The sequence below is a fragment of the Protopterus annectens genome, chromosome 2.part2 (assembly GCF_019279795.1).
Source record: "Protopterus annectens isolate FY-2018-M chromosome 2.part2, PAN1.0, whole genome shotgun sequence".
Taxonomy (NCBI): Eukaryota; Metazoa; Chordata; order Ceratodontiformes; family Protopteridae; genus Protopterus; species Protopterus annectens.
The window spans coordinates 344,603,888-344,618,516 of NC_056730.1; the positions used below are offsets into that span (position 1 = coordinate 344,603,888).

At 38.0% G+C, this 14,629-nt stretch overlaps 1 protein-coding gene across 1 annotated transcript in view; it reads left to right on the forward strand.

The window, feature by feature from the left end:
* COL19A1 (collagen type XIX alpha 1 chain) overlaps window positions 1–14,629 on the forward strand; it is a gene marked incomplete in the record, with an annotated part of 3,251,042 nt that overhangs the window by 914,089 nt on the left and 2,322,324 nt on the right. Inside the window, 1 exon segment of the mRNA XM_044063894.1 lies at window positions 12,128–12,181. Coding sequence (XP_043919829.1) covers window positions 12,128–12,181 — 54 coding nt within the window.

Below are 14,629 nucleotides of genomic sequence, written 5' to 3' on the forward strand. Positions count from 1 at the left end.
TCATGGAGTTGGTATATTTAAGTAGCAGGGGGTGTGGGGGGTGCAGACAGATTTGCCCCCCTGCATACAACAATTTTTATATTTGTCTGTTGTGTTTTTTTTTTTTTTTTTTTTATAGGTAGTCGAAGTTCCGTAACTTTGGACATATGTCAGTTGAACATATGTCAGTCGAAATTACGGCACTTTGACTATGTGATATAGACCCTATTTAAGAAGGGGGGTGTGGGTGGGTGAAGGCCCCTACTTCAATGGTTGTTATTTGTTACTGTTGTGGTTTTTTCGTTGGTGGCCAAGTAATGTCTTTCCACTTACCTATGAACCTATAACTGAATGATTCTTTACTTAGTGAAATAAAACCTTTGAGGGCAGTGAGGCTAAATATAATGAAAAAGATAACAGAAACAGATGTAAAGTCCCTTGAAATCAAAGGGCAAAAAATCCAGGCTGAGAATGATTCCAAAATAACAGCAAAGAATCCACAGATATACGTGCAGGTACCAGTTTATTCACAGAAGACACAAGTGCTTTCACAATAGCTTCTTCAGGTGTAACTTCTCCATGAAAATACACACCTTATATACTCTACCTAATTAATCCAAACAATCAATTAACATACTAAAACATTTTTAAAAAGATATTACAGCTAAAGACATAAATAAATAAATGTTACCTAACTGAAATGCATACATTTATAATGCAAGTACAATAAATAGTGAACAGTGAATTATAGTTGATAGTGAACTATGCATGTATATATACGTATATAATTTAAAAAATATAAATATATATAAAAATATATTTATAAAAGTAGAAAAAAAAAATATATATATATATATATATATATATATATATATATATAGTTAAAATATACACATTTGTTTAGGTAAAATATATATATATATATATATATATATATATATATATATATATATACATAAGTAACAAAATTATAAAATCATAAATATATTTACATTTATATTTAAAAATTGTGAACATACTTAAAAATATATATATCAAAATTCATCTATTCAATGGTCTACTACGAAGTACAGGCTTGATAGGAATGCATTCATTAAGGCCATGCCCAAAAGTAGACCTGAGCCTCACAATCCATTTCGCTTCAGTATCCTCAGTTCTAACCCTCATGTCACCACCTCTGCCATTCTCATATATAAGAAATAAAACTCTAAACTTGAATACATGGTCATCTCCCATAGCACTAATATGTTTAGCTAGAGCATTAATTTTTGACTTCTTCCTAACATGATAAAGATGCTCCCTTATCCTTTCTCTAAGGGTTCTGTCAGTTTTGCCTATATAAAAACAATGGCATGACTGACATTCTGCTAAATAAAACACATGTGAGCTGTCACATGTAGCACCGACCCTAAACTCAGTGGTTCTTCTAGTGTCAGGGTGGTGGAACAATAAACTCATATCTATAGATGAACATTGTGAACAATGACCACAAGGTCGTGTTCCTTTGAATATCCCAGGTGGTTTTACATTTTTCACACCACATAACCTCCTATACAAATTCTTCTTATTTTTAAAAGTATACTGTGGTGTGGTACTGATAAGAGAGGATATTGTTGGCTCAGTAATTAAAATTGGCCAATATTTATTAATAATATCAGTATATTGTTTGACATTCCTAGCATAGGTTCATAGGTTCATAGGTTTATACTAGGCTATCTGCCCTAAGGCATTTATAAGCCTAGCCCAAATTTTTGTGGCTTACGCCACCCCTTATATGAAAAAATACTGTGCCCATTAGTTTGTTGTGCCTCTGTCCAGCAGTGACACAGAGATGATTCCCAGGGTAAACCTATGATCTCCCATCCACAGGTCTAGATTTCTCTTGAACAGAGTCAGCGAGGTGCTCTGCCTCACATGGACCGGGATTTTATTCCACAGCATAGGGAGTCTCTGAGTGATAAATCTATCCCTCCAGCACGTCCTATTTATATCCGTGCTAAGGTTTAAGTCGCTTGCTCTAGTGGTTTTGGTGGATTTGGATTGTTTGAGGTGGAGCATGTCCATTAATTCTGGGTTGGACATGGCCTTGTATGTCAGGCACATGTCACCTCTGAGCAGACGGTATGCGACTGAATAGAGCTGGAGTTTCTTCAATCTGGCAGCATATGACAGATTTTGGAGTCCCTTTATCCTTTTGGTGAGGAACTTTTGGGGTCTCTCCAATTGCTGCAGATGTCGGGTGAGATACATCCCGAATGGGGCATTGTACTCGATCATTGGTCTGATAAGTGAAGAGTACAGGGGAACAATGACCTCACTAGATCTGGATGTGAATCCCTTCATGATCAGGTGGGCAATGTAGAAGGTCTTTCTAACCACTTTAGCAATGTGAGTGTCAAAAGAAAGGCCACTGTCAACCTGGGTCCCCAGGTCCCTGATAACCTCTTCTGTGCTTATTGGATTGCCACCTATATGGTAGCTTGGGGTTACCTTGTTTTTCCCGAAGGGTATGACTATACATTTTTGGCGTTTAACTTCAGGCCATGGCTCTGGCACCAGCTATCTGTTTCCGTGAGTCCCTTCTGAAGGATATCCGTGTCCGATGCACTTTCCACTATGGCCCAGTTTCCAGTTGTCTGCAAAGTTTGTCAGCCAAAGTCCTCCCATGCTGGCCTGTACTTCTCAGAAGTAGATGCCAAACAATAGGGGGCCAAGGACCGAGCCCTGTGGGACACCACTTGTGACCGGCTTGGAGTCTGACACAGCGCCAGCAACTCTAACCCTGTGGGTTCTGTCCTTAAGCCAGTTTGCAACCCATCTTGTGACATATGGGTTTACATTTAAGCTGGTAAGTTTTTCTACAATACCCGAGTGGGGTATTGTGTCGAAAGCCTTGCAAGGTCAAGGTAGGCTGTATGGACTGCCTTTCCCTCATCAATGGCCTTGGTGACTGTTTCAAGAAGTCGACCAAGTTCAAAAGGCATGATCTTCCCTTGACAAAGCCAAACTGGGTCGGGTCCAATGTCTGCAAGTCCCCTATATCTTTGTTTATGAGCTCCATTATGATCCTCTCCATAGCTTTGCAGACTAGACTTGTTAAGCTTATGGGGCGGTAATTACCAGGGTCCGTGAGGCGCCGCCTTTGTGGAGTGGGACCACAGTTGCCGTCGCCACTCCTTGGGCACGTATCCTGTGGTAAGGCTGAGATTAAACAGCTGCCTTATGTGCGGGTTAATTCCTCATTTAGCTCATGTAGCACACAGCCGGGGACACCATCCGGTCCCATTGATGCTGTGTTTTTAGCTTTAGAGAGAGCAGCTTTCACCTGCGCATTTGAGATGTCCGGGAGGCTACACTCGGCTGGGATAGTTATCTCTCCTTTAGGGGAGAGGGGTGAAGTTTGCACTGAACCTGTCTGCCAGTATGTTGGCAATGTCTGTGGGTTCAGTGATTTTTGTATCATTTTGGACTAATTCTGAGCATATCTGGGAGTTTCCACCCAGGTTCCTAACATAGCTGAAAAAGGCCTTATGATTGTCCTTTGAATCCATGGCAATTTTTCTCTCAAAATTGGCCTTAGTTGATTTTATGAGTGCTCATAATTTCTACTAATAATGATCAGGGGTGACTTCCCTTTTATGGATTTTGTTCTATCATGTAATAGCTTTCTCCTCTTATTGTAAAGTTTGTTAATGGCTGGGGTCCACCAGACTGGACGTTTGCCCTTTGTGGAAAGAGTCTTGGTTTTATTTGGGATTGCCTGATCCATGCAGTCCTGGAGGTGTTCATAGAAGGCATTTGTAAGGGCTTCCACAGCTTGGGTTGTGGTTTCCTCTGGCTCAGGGGCCTTGAAGGATACCACACCAGTGTTGAATAGTGTGAAGTTTGCTTTAGAGAAGTTCTTCACTATGGTCTTTTTTGTTTGGGGTGGGGGCGGGATGTGGATTTCCAGTGAGATTAGTTTATGATCAGATCTCACCAATGAGGGATATACTTCCAGTGTGGAGCATTTTGTCCCCATGTTTGTGACAATGAGATCTAGTATATTTTCTCCTCTCATGGGAACAGTGACTAGCTGTTCCATGGCATTTGAATTTATGAACTCCAGGAACCATTGGGCTAGAAAGTTAGGGCTTGAGTAATGTTCCCAGTCTATATTCGGGTAGTTGAAGTCACCCAATATGATGGTGTTTGGAGATACATTTATACCCTCTAGTGTCTTCAGGAAGGCTGTGTGGGGTTCCTGAGTTTGAGAGGGTGGCCTGTAGCATGCTACAATTTGTAGAGCAGTTTTGCCTATGGTTAGTTGCACCTGGATGGTTTCCGAGCTTGTGCATTGCCACCAACCTGGAGGTGTGGGTATCCTTTATGAATATGGATACACCCCTCCTTTTGTGGTGTGGTCCGGGTTTTGGGGCGGAACGCATGATATGAGGTAAAACCTAATAGTGCCGGGTGCTCTCAGGAGCCTTGAACCAGGTTTCAGTTACAGCACAGACATCGATGTTCTCCATACTGAGAAGGGCCTCGAGTGCGTGCATTTTGAGATTTAGACTTCTGGCATTGAGCAGCATTACCCTCAGTTTCTTCCCATTTTTGTTTTCTAGGGTGGTAGGTTTAGAATTTGAGCCTTGCCTAAAAAGGCACTATGGGGTGGCAAGAGCCTTAGCCAATATCCGGAATCCCAGGGTGACAGGTGCAAGCCGTCCCTTGCGAAGCAGCGTGGCTTGTCAAGCATGTCATCCCAGGCAGACAGACACTGGATCCCCTTTGAATGACACCAGACATTAAGCCAATTGTTAAAGCTGATCATCTTGTCTCTATATTGTGGCATCATTCTTGGTGAAGGAAGGATACTGCTCAGGGTTAGGGTCATACCTGCCTGGGCTACATAATCAGAGAGCTCCTCTATGTCTCTTTTCATGTAGTCCAGGGAGGTACGTCTCAGGTCGTTCACACCAGCATGGACAATGACTGTGTCATATTTGTACTTGCCGTGGAGTGACCTGAGTGCTTGTGTTATGTGGCGGATTCTAGCGCCCGATAGGCAGCTTACTGTGACCCTCTCCTTGTTCAGCCTGGTGAGTGGGACTTCAGTGTGTCTGACTATGGAGTCACCTATGACAAGTATGTTTGATGTTGTATTTGGCCTTAAGGGCTGTGACTGCTTTGCACACTGCTTTTGTGGTTTATGTGTTGCTTGTGGGGTGTCTTGAGGTAGCAGTTGTTTGGGTGTCTGCTTTGGAGGCCTCTGCTGTTTAGGTAAATTTTACTCAGAGCCTCCGAGTATGTCTTTGTGTGTTTATGTGTTTGATTCAGTGGAGTGGTAGCATTATGTGAGGCTGGTTTTGTGGTGTGTGTAGTTGCCTTCTCCTCCTGTCTGGTCTTGCCAGTCCTGAGTTGAGAGAGCTCAGCCTCCAGTTTGGCTAAATAGCTGCATCTCTCGCAAGTATTTGTGTAATGTGGGAGGAGGAGAGGGTTGTCTGTGTACATGAGGCAGTTATAACATTGCCTCAAGATTCCCAGATTCACCAGCTGGACCGGAGAGGAGATTGACAACTGACCTTTGGACATGCTAGAATAATATTGGGAAATCCTTAATTGAAAACAAGGGCCAGTGGGGAGTGAGGGTGTAGTGCTTTTAACTTTTAGTGCTGACTTATATAATTGCTTTAGTGAGCAAGTGCCAGGTAACTTGAGTGCAATGTGTTACAAGTAACTAAATGCAAAAACGACAAACAGTAACTTTCTTTCAAGTGAAACAAGGAAATAAGTACAGTAAGCAATGCAGATATCACTAGTGATCCACAGAAGCGCTGAGAAGTTGTGTATTAGGTGGAATTAGCTTCCAGGAAAATAACAAGCAAACAAACAACAAGCATATAAACAAAGCTAGATTCAGCAGGCCTGGATCTAGTCTATGCTAGAGCAAACAAGGTGAACCAATTTCAGTAAGATACAGTTCAAATATTCAGGCACTATAAACCTTTAACCAGAAATTCCCAGCTCAGAAGGGCAGAGTCCAGCCTCTTCTCCCACAAGAGTGCAGACCACAAACCTTCTTAATGTAAAATAACTGGCCTGAAGCCCTAGTGCCTAAACCAGAACTAATACACTTGGACACTGGGCTCTCAATCAGCAGTTCCCAACTTAGAAGGATGAAAGATACCTGTCCTGCCACCACAGTGCTTGCCACAAACCTTCCTAATGTAAAACAACTGGTCTGAAGCCCAAGTGCTTAATCCAAAAGACTTGAATGATAGCTACACTTTAATCAAGTTACAACCAAGCAGTAATAAATACCATTGAATACTTTAGAGAATGTCTGGATTAGTGCTCAAGTTACACAAACAAAGCTAGATCCAGCAGGCCCGAATCCAGTCTATGCCACAGCAAACAAGGCGCACCAACTTCAGTAAGAAACAGTTCAGATATGCATGCACTATAAGCCTTTAACCAGAAATTCCCAGCTCAGAAGGGCAGAGTCCAGCCTCTCCTCCCACAAGAGTGCAGACCACGAACCCTCTTAATGTAAAATAACTGGCTTGAAAGCCCAAGTGCTTAAACCAGAATTAATACACTTTTAGAATAACAGACACTGAGCCCTCAATCAGCAGTTCTCAACCTAGAAGGATGTAAGCTACCTGTTCTGCCACAACAGTGCAGACCACAAACCCTCTCAGTGCAAAACAACTAACTGGTCCGAAGCCCAAGTGTTTAAACCAAAAGGCTTAGAATGAGTTACACCAAGCAGTAATAAATACAAATGAGTATTTTAAGATGATGCAAAAGTAAAAAGAAGTAGGTAAAAACACAGTAATACAGACATTTAATTTCTGTTCATTATTCGTAGTATGTCTAGGTCCATTACTTTAAAAGTATGGTTTTGCTTTACTAGATCTCATTTGTCTCACCATCTTCTCATTCTTATTAATGCAATTGGTATAATAACCACGTTGTTTCAACTCATTACTGGTATTAAGCATCATAGGGTCATATTCTACTGGATCTACACTTAGCCTAGATGCCCTATAAAACTGATTGTGAGCTACGTTATCAAAAACAAAATCTGGATGCATACTTTGTCGATCAAGCAAATTATTTACCCTACATTCCTTCCTGTACATCCTAGTACTTACTTTTCCTGTTTCATCTAAATCTATATATACATCTAAAAAACTGATTCCTGTATAAGAATAGTCAAAAGTAAATTTCAGAAAATCTGTACTGCTGTTTAAATACTCAACAAAGAGTTTCAACCCATCAAGGCTTCCTTTCCACAAGAAAAAACAATCATCAACAAATCTTCTGAAAAAAGGTATACAAGGTGCATATGTACTATTAAATATATAGTCTATCTCCCAAGTTGCAATGACAGCATTGGCATAACTATTTGAGAAGGAGCTGCCCATGGCAACCCCATTCTTTTGCCAAAAAATCTGATCATTAAAAATAAATATATTATTATAAAGCACTAATGCTATCAACTTCTGTATAACCACAATCTCACTAGAATTAAGCATACCTACTTTCAACAATAATTTCTTCACATAATCTATACCAGTGTCATTAGGTATAACGGTAAAAAGAGAAACAACATCTAAAGTAACCAAAATAACCTCTCCTTCTACATACCCATGATTAGTAAATTCATATAAATCATGTAAAAAGTGTTCAGTATCTTTTAGAACATGACACATAGAGTCTATAACTGGTCTCAGTTTCTTCTCAACGTATATGGAAATAGCTTCAGTAGACCATCCCCTGCCTGATACTATAGGCCTCATGTGTGGTCTAATGCTATCCTTATGTAGTTTAGGAAGGCCTTGTATAATAGGTATTACAGGTTTACAAACTAAAAAGTAGTGAAACAATTCATCAGTGATAAGGCACTCAAACTGCATTCTCTTGATTTCAGTAATTATATGTTGAATCATCTGATCTGCAATTGCTTTAGTAATGGGTTGATAAAAACTAATATCATTAAGCATATCATACATTAATAAATCATAGTCCACTTTATCTAAAACAACAATCTGCCCTCCTTTGTCAGCCAATCTAATTACCAGGCTGGAGTCATTCTCTAATTCATTCAAAGTGTGCATTTCATTTTTACTAAAATTATAATTCTTGTTACAACAAATATTATTATCAAAAACATCATAAAAATCATTAATGCATAGTTGTTCGAAGGCACTAACTATTGAGTTTATTTTAGGTATGAAAGTGCTCGGTCTCTTAAAAACAAAATCATACTTATCATGTGTATTTAAAAACATTAACTTCAGGTTCAAATTCCTGATAAAAAACTTCAAGTCAAATATGGCATCAGTTATAGTCATATCTGAAGTAGGTATAAATGACAAACCTTTAGTTAAAACATTCAGTTCAGTGTCAGTAAGCAAACGCTTCGATAAATTAATAACTAAAGTCTTACTTTCTGAAAAGCCTTCTTTATAGTGTAAACATTGTTGGTTTCTTCTTCGTGCTTCCTCTTGTTCCTTGTGTTGCTCCTTCCACGTAACTGATTTTGTTTCCTCTGGCCATCTACTCTTCCGACAGAGTTGTCCCGTACTGGTAATGGAAAATTTAGTGCATACTCATTACACTGTAAATGACCATTACCAAGTTCATTAGATTTTATAGATTCAGTAGTGTCATCACCCCTATGGACTTGTGCTGTTACTGTTACTTTCCTCCTAGCTCCTTGCGTAAATACATCGGAATTAGTAGAAGCAGTCGGTACAGTAATTCCTCCTTCAGTAACAGTACATGCTTTATCAGCCTGAACCAAAGGGCTGTCAGCAAAAATCTCACTGCGACGAGCGCTAGTAGCCATTTGCGCATACAAATTCACTTCCAATATTCTCTGGGCTGAAACAGTCGTTTGCTCCACAGCTATTGGTTCTCGTGGCCACATGAATATGTGGCCCAATGAGAAGTCTGTACAATCTCTCTGCAACTTCTTCAGCTTAATTTGAAATAGCTTACGCTTGTATGAATCAACATTGTTTAAAGTATCTTGCAAGCATTTTGTAAATGTTTCACCGCTATACGTATTATCAAGGTATAGATATTTATTTTTAATATCTTCCAACAGTTTATTCTCATGTCTTATAGCTGCTGCAACCAACAGTTTGATATAACTGAAGCTAGTGGCAATGTTCAACGTTTGCCACTCAGTCAGAAGGAATGCATAGCAATCATTTTCAGCTGGCATTTTTAGTACTCTTAGCCCTCGGAGTATAAGTTTTTGCTCTAAACATACTTCAAGATGAAATTTTTCATATTGTACTCTTGCTAGTTTGGAGAGCAGCCTCTCCAAATCAAGTAAATCAGTCCTTAATGATAAAAAGTTTATAGTAGTATCTGTTTCTTTGGTGCATTCAAAATCAGCATTCAACAAAGGGTTGTTCACATCTCTAATTCTAGATATAAATGTATCAACACTACCTTGTGACATGCCTCGAGTTTCAGGATTAAAGTCCAGCTCAATTTGTATAGCATCCTCAGCCATAATGGAATAAGTGGTGGGCTCACAAAATAGAAAAACAATCAGCAAAAACAGAGCCCAAAATGCAGCAATATAACAGAAACAGATGTAAAGTCCCTTGAAATCAAAGGGCAAAAAATCCAGGCTGAGAATGATTCCAAAATAACAGCAAAGAATCCACAGATATACGTGCAGGTACCAGTTTATTCACAGAAGACACAAGCGCTTTCACAATAGCTTCTTCAGGTGTAACTTCTCCATGAAAATACACACCTTATATACTCTACCTAATTAATCCAAACAATCAATTAACATACTAAAACATTTTTAAAAAGATATTACACCTAAAGACATAAATAAATAAATGTTACCTAACTGAAATGCATACATTTATAATGCAAGTACAATAAATAGTGGACAGTGAATTATAGTTGATAGTGAACTATGCATGTATATATACGTATATAATTTAAAAAATTATAGAATCATAAATATGTTTACATTGTTCACAATGTTCATCTATAGATATGAGTTTATTGTTCCACCACCCTGACACTAGAAGAACCACTGAGTTTAGGGTAGGTGCTACATGTGACAGCTCACATGTGTTTTATTTAGCAGAATGTCAGTCATGCCATTGTTTTTATATAGGCAAAACTGACAGAACCCTTAGAGAAAGGATAAGGGAGCATCTTTATCATGTTAGGAAGAAGTCAAAAATTAATGCTCTAGCTAAACATATTAGTGCTATGGGAAATGACCATGTATTCAAGTTTAGAGTTTTATCTCTTATATATGAGAATGGCAGAGGTGGTGACATGAGGGTTAGAACTGAGGATACTGAAACAAAATGGATTGTGAGGCTCAGGTCTACTTTTGGGCATGGCCTTAATGAATGCATTCCTATCAAGCCTGTACTTCGTAGTAGACCATTGAATAGATGAATTTTGATATATATATTTTTAAGTATGTTCACAATTTTTAAATATAAATGTAAATATATTTATGATTCTATAATTTTGTTACTTATGTATATATATATATATATATATATATATTTTACATAAACAAATGTGTATATTTTAACTATATATATATATATATATATATATATATATATATATATATATATATATATTTTGTACTTTTATAAATATATTTTTATATATATTTATATTTTTAAAATTATATACGTATATATACATGCATAGTTCACTATCAACTATAATTCACTGTCCACTATTTATTGTACTTGCATTATAAATGTATGCATTTCAGTTAGGTAACATTTATTTATTCATGTCTTTAGGTGTAATATCTTTTTAAAAATGTTTTAGTATGTTAATTGATTGTTTGGATTAATTAGGTAGAGTATATAAGGTGTGTATTTTCATGGAGAAGTTACACCTGAAGAAGCTATTGTGAAAGCGCTTGTGTCTTCTGTGAATAAACTGGTACCTGCACGTATATCTGTGGATTCTTTGCTGTTATTTTGGAATCATTCTCAGCCTGGATTTTTTGCCCTTTGATTTTAAGGGACTTTACATCTGTTTCTGTTATATTGCTGCATTTTGGGCTCTGTTTTTGCTAATAATGAAAAAGATGGTTAATCCTAAAACTCCCCTTACTTCTCCTAAACCTAACCCCCCCCCCCCACTGCCTAACCCTAAACCACCATGGTGGCCAAGTGGTTACTTTCCCGGAGAGGAAAGATGATGTTCTGGGACTTTGTGCTTTTGCAATTACAGCGTTTTTGTCTCGCTGTGTTTAGAGTTGATGAACTGGACTGCAATGTTATGAAAGGGAACCAATTTGTAGTTATTTTCAAATTTAAATGGGCTGATTTTAGGCATGGAACCAGATTCCAAGCTAGTTCTGAGAATTGTGTGCTTGGCATAATAATAGCTAGCCAAGAAATTAATCTCTTATTTGGGGCTGGATAGGAAAATGCACTGTTTGACAGAAAAAATAAAACATTTTTTTACATTTTTATGTAGACTGAGACCTCAGAACTGCCATGAGGTATGATTCTGATGCATATGACTATTATCCAAGATTTATAAAAAAATTGATGAAATTTATTTCATGAGCATGTTTTTACAGGTATTATTTTGGAAACTGAAATATCTGCACTGACTGTATGTTTCCATTTTCTAATAACCATCCATAAACTTCTGTTTTAAATATCCTTCTCCTTCATATTACTTCCATTTTCTCTGCAGCCACAATATCCATAAAATGTCTTAATTTTACTCTCCTACATGGAGTTTGAAGTAGTTGGCTCAGAATACTAATTTGAAAAATACACCGTACATGCTATGCTCTATTTGTGTCAGCAAGTTAGAACCTAAAAAAGACATACAACATTCAATATCTGTGATGTGTCACAATGCTAAGATGCTTCAACAGTCAGAAGTAATTTTTATGTGAACATTTAAAATTTCTGATTTCATTTCAGCAGAGTGTCAGAATATTTTTTTATTAAATGGACATTTAAAATTCTTGATTTCAAGGTTAGTCAAGCTAGAATGGTACTTTCAGTTTCATAGCCTTTAAAATTATGACATGGTCTGCAGATGCTGTGATTTTTGCCCTAAGAATGTTCTTCTGTATTTATTCTGGTAAAACTAACTGTGCATTTATTTTACTTTATAGGGTGAAAAGGGCTTTATTGGAATTCCTGGACTTCCTGGTCAGGCAGGGCCCAAGGTAACACTGACATTCTTATAAATTGTTTTCAGTTTGTAAGCAATATTTATTGGCTTAATTATTTAATCTTATTATTAATATATTACATTATGGCTTCTAGCCTATATGCCTCTGGCCCCCTTGCAAAACTCAATGCCTGTAGCATTTGTTACCATAAGGTCATAAATTAACTCAAATGTTACTAGAGAGAAAATAAAACAGATAAGATTGAAACATTGGCAAATGAAATAAGAAATTACAATGTAATTAGATTCAGCTGAAAACTTGATAGGCAAAGCAGAGAGAAAAAAATTATGCACACTGTTGAGTTAATATATTTCAATGTAGGTGTGTGTCAGGGGTCTATATTACAACACTGAAGACATTAAATATCAAACGGCCTAAATGCCAAAAATGACGGACCTCAAACTTGCTGCACCCCCCCCCCCACAACACCCGCAGGTTATATATACCAACTCCGAGAATGCACTACAGTGAGGAAAGGGCAAATATTCCAATCTTCACTGTACTGCGAGCTCACAAAAAGCACATCGAGGTCCGGCATTTTTTACACCGTTTGATATTTAGTGTCTATGGTTTTGTAATAGGAACCCATGTGTCAGAAAGTATAACATGGAAAGTATGAATGTCCATGGAATAGAATACATAAGGGTCAGTGTAGCCTAACATGGGAATCACTACGTGCAGAAGCATTTATTTATTTATTGATTTATTTACAGTTTGGTAACTTGGTAAGTGAGCTGGTCCAAAGACCAATTTCAGCCATGACCCAGGTGCAAAGGCAAGAACGCAGTTTCATTTGACAGTAACCCAAAGCTTAAACTCATACAAAATATGATACGTCTAGGATGCTGTGTTTCACATGACAAAAAAAAAGTACATGTACAGTTTCAGTTGACATAAATATACACAAACAGGGTTTCATCTGTAATAAAATAATATATGTACAGAGTTAAAGAAAAAATTGGTAGATTAATTTTTATACTGCATAAAGATGAAAATGAAAGCAGAGTTTGCAGTTATCTATATACATATATTTATAGGATTCTGCTGGTTACCACAGCATCAGAGATAGGGGAAGGAAAGGTCTGGTGAATGTTGGATAATCTGTGGAAGAATAAGGAAAGAAAATATTGGGTGGAGGTTGACATACAAATCTGCAACATAGAAATCAGTACATAAAAGTGTGTTTAGAAGAACTGTTTTTTTTTTTTAAGGAGGAAGCTAAGACTAAGGCAGTCTACCTGTTAGGGAATGTACTCTGAGAAAGAGTGAATTTGTCACTGCAGCTGAGAAGGTAACAGCTACCCTTGCGGATACATTTCAGAATGAGGATATATGGAGTTAATAGATTTATAAACTGATGGTTGCAATGAATGTACAATATTAAGCTATTATAGTAAATCATGAGCCCTGATACCTGCTTTGCTGTAACTAGCAGTTTTAACTCACCATTCTCACTTATGGACAAGAGCTTTGAATGATGACTGAAGCAATGACATCACACATGAAAGTTGCAGAACTGATATTCCTTTGCTGTTGTTTGGAGGTGCTTGGTAATCCATTATTAACTTACAGCAGAGTGACTGTCACCCGGGGAAGACAAGATCACATAGACATGATAATCAGTAGGAGCTTAGAAGGAAAGTATACCAGGAAAGTCCTGCTGGCATGAGACCACAGAATATATCCAGGACACTTGGGAGAGATTACAGTAGAGAGTCAATTATCCAAGCTAATTGTGACCTAGAATAGTTTGGGTAATCAGACTGTTTGGAAAATTATTTTGATTAACATTAAACAGGAAAAATAAATGGTATAGTATATTATTGTAGTACAAGCTCAAAAAACACTCGCAAGCAAATACGCATTCTTTTTTTTCCGGCTTTTCCCATTAGGGGTTGCCACAGCGGATCATCTGTTAACATTTCTTCCTGTCCTCTGCATCTTGCTCTGTCACACCAACCACCTGTATGTCCTCTCTCACCCCATCCATAAACCTTATCTTAGACCTTCCTCTTTTCCTCTTACCTGGCAGCTTCATCCTTAGCATCCTTTTCCCAATATACCCAGCATCTCACCTCTCTGGCTTTGTCTCCAAACCGTCCAACCTGGGCTGACCCTCTAATATACTTATTCCTAATCCTGTCTACCCTCCTCACACCCAGTGCAAATCTTAACATCTTTAACTCTGCCACATCCAGCTCTGACTCCTGCCTTTTTGTCAATGCCACCATCTCAAACCCATACAACATAGCTGGTCTCACTACTCCCTTGTAGACCTTCCCTTTCACTCTTTCTGGTACCCGTCTGTCACAAATCACTCCTGACACTCTTCTCCATGCAGTCTATACATATAATGTTTACATATTCAGACTTTATTATCTTTTCCTACCTGCAAACTGTGGAAGGCTGCATTCAGTTAATTGACGTTTTGGATAATCAGAA